Source organism: Aotus nancymaae, unplaced genomic scaffold (assembly GCF_030222135.1).
Source record: "Aotus nancymaae isolate 86718 unplaced genomic scaffold, 86718_ANA_hifiasm-v0.15.2.pri h1tg000131l, whole genome shotgun sequence".
In the NCBI taxonomy this organism is placed as follows: domain Eukaryota; kingdom Metazoa; phylum Chordata; class Mammalia; order Primates; family Aotidae; genus Aotus; species Aotus nancymaae.
The window spans coordinates 5,169,647-5,179,891 of record NW_026988546.1 but is presented as its reverse complement, the minus strand read 5'-3'; the positions used below and the strand labels follow the sequence as shown (position 1 = coordinate 5,179,891).

The window sequence follows — 10,245 nt, the reverse complement described above, 5'->3', positions numbered from 1 at the left end:
ATGTCTGGTTGCCGCATGGAGATCAGTTACCAATGGCGCGATGGGAGCCAGGAGAGCGAGGAAGATGTTGCAATGAGAAAGTCACTTCGGCTGGTGTGGCAGCAGAGGTGGCAGAAGGGGTTGATTCTAGACACATTCTTTAGCGACAGTGGACTGAGTTCCTGATGGATTGAATGAGAGGTTTGTCAAGGAGAGAAAAGAAGTTGTTTGTATTTATGTCTGAGTTTGTAACGTAGGTTTCTAATTTTGAGATATCCAGAGTATAAAAAATTGGGGAAGGGCAGTGGAGCAATCTCAGCTAATTGCAACCTCCGCCTCCCAGGTTCAAGCGATTCTCCTGCCTCAGCCTCCCTAGTAGCTGGGATTACAGGTGCATGCCACCACAGCTGGCTAATTTTTGTATTTTTAGTAGAGATAGGGTTTCACCATATTGTCCAGGCTGATCTCAAAGTCCTGACCTCATGATCCATTTCAGCCTCCTAAAGTGCTGGGATTACAGGTGTGAGCCACGGTCCTCGGCCTCAAGAGCTCTCTTTTTGGTTCCTTTCTTACAACGTCCTGTTCCAAGAATGCAGTTGTCTTCTCTTAGAGTGTAAGTTACAGAACTTCGGGGAGTTTTATTTGTTTCCTCTGAGTTTCTCTTTCCTTTTTATTTCTGTATTTCCTGTTACAGGCTTTCCCCCAAATGCTAAGCCAGCCTTGGATATGTGCTTATGTTTGAGTCGGCTGCTCAAAATATTGGTTACCCTATTTTCAAACAGGGTAATTCTGTTTTGAGTGTACTCAGAAGCTGCCTTAGGATTTAATTCAAATGAGCAGTTTAGCAAAGTTAGGGATCTCATATTCTGGAGCAGAGTTTAAAAGTTTGTTTAAAAAAATCTGTTCTCCTTAAAATCCTTTTATAAAACTTACAGTGAGAGACCTGTCAAAACAGAGAAGAGAGAACGCATTTCCACACTTGGGCACCTCTCGACTCCTCTAGATCCCATTAGGGCAGAGTGAGTGCTAGTTCTCTGCGAACCCAGGATTAGGCCCTAAGGCTGCCAGAAAAAGGATACCAGGAGAAAACTCAGGAATAAAAGCAAAGAAAGTGAGATCATCCAACTAAAATGACTAGAAGCCCTCAGGAGTAAAGAAATAAAAAGAAACCAAGAAACCAGAAAAATCCTCAGACAAGTTAATTCACCTTTGGAGTAACTGGAGAGCCAGAGCTTCCTAAAAGATTAGAAAGCTCCTGAATTTGAACAGTTGAGGACAAAGAGTCATGAATGGCCTAAGGCAGTTGCCCAGCATTTCACAGAGAAGGACATAGAGAAGAACTGGCAGGAATATCCCCAGATGGAGGCAAGTTTGCAGGACTTTTACTGGATGACTCATGAGGCCACCCAGAGGCCCAGGAGCCAGCCCTGGCCCTGTCCTCATGGAAAGGCTCTACACAGGATTCTGGGATACAGATGGAAGGACAGCATGTTTTCAGGTCCTGCCTGTGAAGACACAGTTGGCCTTCCAGCTCCAGAGTTTCAAACCCAGGCCTATGCCATCCCCATTCACTTTGAGGGGCTGCTGTAGGCTCTTCCACCCATGAGCTGCATGCAGGATCCTTAGGTACCCACAGGGGAGCCCTGGATCATGAACCCTGTGTGGTCAGCTCTAGGCCTGTTTCCTGCCTTTCCCCCTGCAGCCCCCAGCCTCCCACAGCCCTCCAGCCTCCTGTAGCCCCCAGCCTCCCACAGCCCCCCAGCCTCCTGCAGCCCCCCAGCCTCCCGCAGCAGTGGCTACTCTCTTCTGCTTCTGATCCAGATCTTGAACTTGGGAGACAATTAGAACCTGGATCCCAATTCTGTCTGAAAGCAACAGAATAACATAATCTATACACTGGCTCGTGACTCTTGGCCCAGCCCAATGTAATGAGAAATAAATGAATGACCATGACCTCAAAAGCAAATAAATAAATAAATAAATATCTGAGCCACCAGACGGATATTCTGGAGGTCCTGAGTTTGCCAGGTCCCAACTGTGATCTATAAAGTGAAATGAGATCTTTATCACCATGCAAGAAACACGGATAAAATAGAAAATTAATTGGAGACTCCAAACGTGTTTGGAAAGAGGTGCTATGCATTTGTGGAGGCATGTGCTGACTGATGGGCTTCCCTGTCAATCAAGCAATTGCGTGGGGACCTGGATCTCCAGGTATACGTGCCTTCCTTCTGTTCTTCTGTGGTGCCATCTTCCCATTTCCTGTGGGAAGGAAGCAGCTGGGCAGGGACCAGGCTGCCCACTCTTCAGCACCTCCCTGTTCTCAACTCAGTGCCATTTCCCTCCCCTCACTGTGTCTTTGTCCCTGCATCTGAGCCTGTCTGCCTCAGTTTCCCTAGACAATAAATCTCCTGTCTCCAGCAGGGGTGGGTGGTCTGCCCCTTCGATCAACTCCTCTTTGTCTTCATTTAGGTATCAGGTAAATTGTCATTTCCTCCTAAAAGTCTTTGCTAATCTACGGAATTTTTATCAAATTCCTTCTTAGTTGTTTTTCTTCACAGCCCTCAGCATTTCTACCTGTGTTTTTGTTTTGGGGACAGAGTCTCCCTCTCTCGCCCAAGCTGGAGTGCAGTGGCACCATCACAGCCACTGCAGCCTCCACCTCAGCCTCCCAAGTAGTTGGGAATATAAGCAAGCACAACCACGCCTGGCTAATTTTTGTAATTTTTGTAGATATGGGGTCTAGGCTACTCTCAAACTTCTAGACTCAACTGATCCTCCCACCTTGGCCTCCCAAAGTGCTGGGATTACAGGCATGAGCCACTGTGCCCGGCCTTCCAAACTTTTATTAGGAAAAAACTGCAAGCATTCAGAAGAGTTGGGTGAATGGTACGGTGATCACCAGCATCCTCTCATACTAGGTTCTGCTATTAACAGTTTCCCCACTTACCTCATCACCTCTCTCTCCACCTATCTAGCCCTCTAATTTTTTCCATGCAGTTCAAAGTAAGTTGTAGACATTGATACATTTCACCCTAAACGTTTCAGCATGAGTTTCATTAAGCAGAGTGAAATGCATACATCTCCCTGAGTTTTGACAGATGTATACACCTGTGTGATCCAAACCCGTCATGAGTCACAATATTGCTAACATCCTAGAAAGATCCCTCATGCCTAGTTTTTCCCTGTTTTTCCCATCAAGGCTGTGATGAGACTCTGGGGACCTCTTGCTGCCTGCTAAAAGCTTCCTCTCTGCCTTGCATACCAGATTCTCCTTCTCTGTCTCTCACAGGAGCCTTGAACCTGGATAGTCCATGGCTGATGGTCTGCAGCTCAAAGGTTGTACTGGCCACACCAAACTGTGTTCCAAGCTGTCCTGGAGCTGATGCTGGGCAAGGCCTGGACTCTAAAGGACTTGGTGGTCAGTGTGGCCTGCAGGAGTCAGGGCCCCAACAGGGAAGGCAAGATCCAGGGTCTACACCCCAGCTACCACCTACCTCCAGGTGAGCAGTGCTCAGCCCCCAGCACATGCCTGGTCCCCTGCCACTGAGATCTTTTTCTGGTACAGAGGCAGATAAAAGCTGAGGCCTGTGGGCAGATAGCAGCTCACAGATGTGTGAAGTTTGGCCCTCCCAGTCTCTACAACTATCAGTTAGTTCTTTTTATGTGTGTGACGGAATTTTGCTCTTGTTGCCCAGGCTGGAGTACAATGGTGTGATCTCGGCTCACTGCAACCTCCACCTCCTAGGTTCAAGCGATTCTCCTGCCTCGGCCTCTGAGTAGCTGGGATTGCAGGCATGTGCCACCACACCTGGCTAATTTTGTATTTTTAGTAGAGACAGGGTTTCTCCATGTTGTTCAGGCTGATCTTGAAACTTCTGACCTCAGGTGATCTGCCTGCCTTGGCTTCCCAAAGTCTTGGGATTACAGGCAAGAGCCACTGTGCCTGGCCTCAGAGTTAGTTCTTAAGTGATGTAGGGAAGTAGACTTAAAAAAGACAATCTAGATTTCCCATCTTGCTGCTTAGCAGCTGATGGGGAGACAAATAAAATAAGAAAGCAAGTGGAACCCTACTTTGGAGACAGGTAGACAGACATTCTACCTGTCAAAAAAAACCAGAGTGAAAACTTTTCGGACCTAAGTCGCTTTTATGCCGACTAATGCATGTCATGAAGTTGCTACTCTGCAGGCATTTGGTGCAGAAGCAAGAACAGGTTTGGGAGAAAACTCATGAGGGTCATCCACAGAGCTGAGGGAACCTGGTGCATGGACTCTCTCCCTGTACTGGGTGATGGGAGGAGGTGGGGAAGGTCCGGGCCTGACTGGGCTCAGCCGAGGGCAGCATAGTTAACTCTCAGGCAGCACATGGTGGCATCAGGGTGGAGTCAAGGGTGGTGGTGATGTTAGGGACCAGGAGGAGGCCTCTGTGTAGCAGAGGATGCCAAGACAGGAGCTCGATGTGTAGGCGACCAGCCAGCTCCTACCCTTCACCCAATCAGAGGGCATGGCTGCCTGGCCCAGGGTGGTGGCAGTGAAGGTGCCGGCAAGCATCCAGATCCTGGAGATGCCAGATTTGCTGATGGATTGGCGGTGGGAAAGAGTGACGGAAAGGAAATAAATGGCTCAGAGGTTTTGGCTCAAGCATCTGGGAGGATGGAAGTGCCATTTAAGGAAATGGGGAAGTTGGCAGTGGGGAACTGAGGGTCAGTGACATGGGTCAAGGTGGTACAAAGTTCTGGTATTGGGTTGGAGGCTCAGCCACGCCCAAACCCTGTCTTGTCCTTTTCACTTCTCCCTGTGAGGCCCCTGAGTTGTGTGAACAAGGGATGGGGGCCAGCAGGGCACAGAGTACCATGTGGGGCCTTGTGCCAGTTGGGGGCTGCAAGTGGCCTACCTCCCCCAGCCCCAAAACCAGCCAGATCACACCCAGCTCTTCCTAGGACTCCCAAAGACCACAGTGATGGTGCAGGGAGAGAAGGCCACCTACCAGCGTGTACCCTTCAGGGTACAGACATCCTGGCTACTAGTAACAGCGACCCAGTGAGGTCAGATTCTCTCCCCAAACTGAAGAGGAGACAGGGAAGTTATGTCTGTTCAAGGCTGGGGCAACAGAGAGGAGTATCTCTTCTTGCCTCAAGGCCCTGTAGAGAAAACTAGCCTGCCTGCACTAGTCAGGTTAGGCCTCACAGAAATGGCACTGAAGGGCTTTTGAGGGATGAATAGAAAAGAGATGAAAGGGCATCCCAGGGGGAGGAAATAGGGTCTTCAAAGGCCTTGGTCCCCTCCCCACCTCATTGCAGGTTTCCACAGTGACAGTCTTGGTACAGAGCCTCTTCCACAGCTGGGGCAAACTCGAGTCAGCCTGGAACGCATCAGTGCAGGGTGAGATCCTTGCTGAGAAGAGCCAGGACCATAAAATCCTGCACTGCTGGTTCAAAGGCCCCCAGCAGGAGTTCAACCTAACAGCAGCCTACAGGCACCTGGGTGGGTGAGAGCCCAGGAGGCCGATGCAGCCAAGAGACCACCCAATCCTTCCCCTGGCTCTCCTACCTCTCTCCCTGCTTGGGATGGAAAAGGGCTTTGTGCCACTGGCTCGGCCTCTGACCTTGGGCCTCCCTGAGCCTCTCTTTCTCTTTCTCTTTCCTTCTTCTCTTTTTCTGTATTTTTTGACAGTCTTGTTCTGTTGCCCAGGCTGGAGTTCAGTGATGCAGTCATAGCTCACTGCAGCCTCGAAGTTCTGGGCTTAAAGGATCCTCCCCACTCAGCCTCCCAAGCAGTTATAGCCACATGCCACCAGACATCGCTGACTTTTTCTTTTTTCTTTTTTTATTAAGCAGAGATGAGGTATTGCTGTGTTGCCCAGGCTGGTCTGAAAGCCTTGGGCTCAAGTGATCCTCCCATCTCAGCCTCCCAAAGTGTTGGGATTACAGGGGTGAGCCACTGCGCCCAGACAAGCCTTAGTTTCTTGGTCTGTGAAATGGCCCCTGGTCACTTTAGCTCAGATCCAGGAGCAAAGCTTGGCTCCTTTAGCTGAGAAGTTCAAGTTCTTTTTTCCCCCTGGGCACCTAGGGAGGTCTGGCCACGGTGGGAGCCGGTGGGATCCTGTGGTCTGATCAGGGTGGAGGCGGTGGCCCATTTCAGCAGCCGTTCTTGGATAGCCATTTGTGAGGGTGATGGACAGGCTGTTGGGGGGCTACCCTTTGCCTCCCTGTAAAGCGGGTCTGCAGCTTGGTCCTGTTGGCACATCCCTCCCTTCAGCCTGGATCTTGCTGCATCCCCAGAAGACCCAGGTGTGACTGACAGTTCTAGGGACTGGTGCCCAGGGCCAGCCTCGGGGCCTGCAGTTGGAGGGAGAGCTGGAGGAGCTGAGGAGAGACAGGACATTGTACCAGAAATGGGGGACCTTGCTCCTTAGGTGCGTGCACCCCTTCTCCTAGGCGGACATCTCTGCAAGTGTCCCCTTTTCCAGCATGGAGGGTCCCCAGGGGGAACAGGATGGGCAGAGCTACCTGGAGAAACCCTGCTGACCTGCTGGGGCCTGGACAGAACCCAAATCCCAGAGAAGAGCCCCCTCCCCTGAAAGCTCCCACATCCCTAGCACCCTCCATTAGTTACTGAGGTGGGAGCAGACATCAGAGTCTCATCATCCTAGCCTGGAGCTGCTTGGGGAGTCTTCTCATTTGCTAGAGACAGAGCTCATTAAAAAGGTGTTTCCCTGTGTGCAGGGCACAGCATGAGGTTGGGATGAGCAGAGTCATCTTGGACTCCAGGCTATGCACTGAACAGCTGTGTGGCCTTAGGTAAGTCACCTATAGCCTAAACAGCAGCAGTAACGACAAGGAACAGCAGCATCATTTGAAGATTTCATTTGTGGTTTACCTATTTACATTCATTGAGCACCTACTATGTACCAAGTGCCGTTCCGGGCACGTGGAAAATGGCAGAGAACAAGAAGGGCAGAAAACCTTGCCCTTGGGGAGCTTATGTTCATTTCATATTTGTTACCTCTAATCCAGATAATTGTGTCCAATGAATATTATTTTAGCCCCCGTTTTATAGATGGGGAAACTGAGGCACAGAGAGGTCAAGTCCTTTGCCTAAGGTCACACAGCTAGTGAAAGACTGTGCCTGGATTCCAGTCCCAGTCTGTGTGACACTAGATGCTGTGTGCCATCCATCCCTTTGGATCTTTGCTGTCAAATGGTGACGGAGACCCCAGCCATGCCCACCTTGCTGACACAGTGTGATGGTGAATGGTTCAGGATGGCAAATTGTAAAAGCACAGGGCTGCCATGTGTCCTGATGTTCTCTTAACTCTGTACGCTCATGATAGGCCCAGCTGAGACCGTGGGGCCCAGTTGTCCCTGACACTGCCAGCTGCATTAGTGGCTTTGGCCTGTTTTTCCGTCTGCACACCAGGCACCCCTTGAACCTGCAAGGTGATCCTCCCACCTCAGCCTCCTGAGTAGCTGGGACCACAGGCACATGCCACCATGCCTGGCTAAGATTTCACCCTGTTGCCTAGGCTGGTCTGGAACTTCTAGCTTAAGCAATCCACCTGCCTCGGCTTCCCAAAGTGCTGGGATTACAAGCCTGAGTCATGGCACTTGGCCTACCCAGTTGATTTTTTAAAATCATTTAGAGATGAGGGTCTCACTATATTGCCCAGGGTGGTCTTCAACTCCTAGCCTCAAGTGATCCTCATGCCTCAGCCTCCCAAAAAGTGTTGAGATTACAAGTGTGAGCCACTATGCCAGGCCAAATTTTGATAATTGCATTTTCTACTCAGAATAAACTAGCTTGATGGACTTTGGGTGAGGGAACCTTTGCAGCACCGCACCTTAGGTAATTTCCTTATTCTTTATCTTGTAGAGTTGGAGTGGAAACTGTCTGAATCTGGAGCAATTAGGACTGACCTGGAGGAAAACTCTAAGAAGCAAATTGAAGATGTCTTGTTGTCCTCAATGCGGCACTCTGTCCCCACGTGGAGGGACAGCGATTCTGACGGGGACTGAGGCTGCGGCTGCAATCACGTGCTGAACTTTCTGTGACAAATTGTCTGAATTTTTTTAAAAAGGAAAAAAAGCAAGAATGAATCCTTCTGATTTTTAGTTTTGTATAAATTATGTTTTAAATCTTTACATTTTGGAAATCATAACTGGAAATTCTGTTAAATATTTTACAACTCTTTTTTTAAATTATAGTATTTCCTCTAAAAAAAAACTTAAAACCAGCTATTGGTATGGAAAACGTGTGTTTTCCTCATTTATATTTTAAGTAAGCCATAAAACCTATCACTATTTTTTGACATATAACTATAAAAAGAAATATTTAGGTTTAAATAAACATGAATAAATTATACATTGGAAAATTGCAAACTAAGTCATATAGACACATTGTTTTATTTCATAAAGAGCAGTGAGATTATCAACTCAATATAGGAATGGTCTCTAGGACAAAAGAATCTTAGTATTTATCCTATTTAGAAGAAACAGACAGTTTTTGTGAAATATTCTCTTATTGAAGAAATAACTGAAATATTTCAATTTACTGGCATATTTGGTTAAATGTGTTTTCTCTAGAATAAGTTATCTCAGACTGTTAACTAATCTTTTTTTTTTTTTTTTTTTTTTGAGGTGGAGTTTTACTCTGTTGGCCAGGCTGGAGTGCAGTGGCATAATCTCAGCTCACTGCAACCTCCACCTCCCGGGTTCAAGCGATTCTCCTGCCTCAGCCTCCTGAGTAGCTGGGATTACAGGTATGTGCCACCACACCCAGCTAATTTTTGTACTTTTAGTAGACACGGCTTTTAACCATGTTGGCTGTGCTGGTCTCGAACTCCTGACCTCAGGTGATCCACCCACCTTGGACTCCCATAATGCTGAGATTACAGGGCGTGAGGCGCCGCACCCAGCCTAAATGTTAAGAATCAGCACGGAGTTCTTTTAGATTATATTGTGAAATTTATTTTTGCTCTAATTCAAAGAACAGCAAGCAACTCTGACCAATTTTATCTGTCAAACTGTCTGAACTATTTGGGTTCCCCCACAGTCCTTTTTTTTTAATGTAGAGTTGGGGTCTCCCTGTGTTGCCCAGGCTGGCCTTGAGCTCCTGGGGCTCAAGTGATCCTCCCCGCTCTGCCTCCTAAAATGTTGGGATTACAGGTGTGAGCCACTGCACCCGGCCCACATACACAAGAGCCAGCGCTGCCAATAAAAACATTCCCTAGTGGTTTACCTTGAAAGTGCTTCATGAAATTTTAATTGCAGGGTTGGAACAAATTTGGTCAGTCCTCTTACCTGGATGCTGGTTCCGTGGGGTTTGTAGGAGAGCTGCCTTCTTGGATTTTTCTCTTGGTAGCTGACATTATAATGAGTTCTTGGGGGAAGAACAAAGGTGGAAAGTTCAATGCTGTATTTTCCTGAAAGCTTAATATGCATATTTACAAGGAAAAAAAGGTGGTGGTTGAACAGGGGGCAGAGTCCACAGTGACGGAGAACAGCTTGAGTCCATTGTGAAGCCCACACAGGATGTAATTCTAAATATTTGCTGTGCCACTTTGATGAAAGTGTGAAAACTGCGCCTCATAATTTTGCTTGCACACCAGGTGAGTACAGAAAAAGCTCAGGTGCCTGTAGCATGGGCAAATGAGGCCTGTCTGGCCCTCACAGCACCTGGGACCCAGGCAGCTATTGAGCTCTCTGACAACTTGATTCAGTGGTTTGGAACCTGACCTGCAAGTTCTCCAGGTTGATTAATTCTTGGAGACTTCCCTGGAATACTATCATCTTCTTTCTAATTCCTTCAGCACATTAGTGATGTGACAGAGCTGATATGACTTAGTACTTAAGCATTGAGCTCCCCCAGTTCCATAGCAGGAACACAGCAGTGACCAGGTGATACACAAGGACACCTGGAAGCTGTCTTCTGTGCTTGGAGGAAAGGGCTGTGGGGAAGGTGCTAGGTAGCCCCCCAACCTTTTTTTTATTTTTTTTTGGGCAGGACCTCACTCCACTTGCCCAGGCTGGAGTGCAGTGGCACGATCTCAGTTCATTGCAGCCTCAACTTCCTGGGCTCAAGCAATTCTCCTTCCTCATCCTCCTGAGTAGCTGGGACTATGGGGAGCACCCCCTTACCAGGCTATTTCTTGCATTTTATGTTGAGACAGAGTTTTGTCACGTTGGCCAGCTGGTCTCGAACTCCTAGGGTCAAGCCATCCACCGACCTTGGCCTCCCAAGTGCTGAGATTACAGTTGTGAGCCACCT

General features: G+C 48.3%; 1 protein-coding gene across 1 annotated transcript in view; it reads left to right on the top strand.

Annotated features, from left to right (window-relative positions):
* LOC135272758 (uncharacterized protein C2orf78-like) overlaps positions 1–10,245 on the top strand; it is a 31,529-nt gene continuing 21,284 nt past the window's right edge. Inside the window, exons 1-6 of the mRNA XM_064371350.1 lie at positions 1–93; positions 2,452–2,458; positions 3,312–3,482; positions 4,479–4,569; positions 4,804–4,984; positions 5,280–5,467. Of these exons, the coding sequence (XP_064227420.1) occupies positions 1–93; positions 2,452–2,458; positions 3,312–3,482; positions 4,479–4,569; positions 4,804–4,984; positions 5,280–5,467 (731 nt within the window). The remainder of the gene's footprint in view (positions 94–2,451; positions 2,459–3,311; positions 3,483–4,478; positions 4,570–4,803; positions 4,985–5,279; positions 5,468–10,245) is intronic.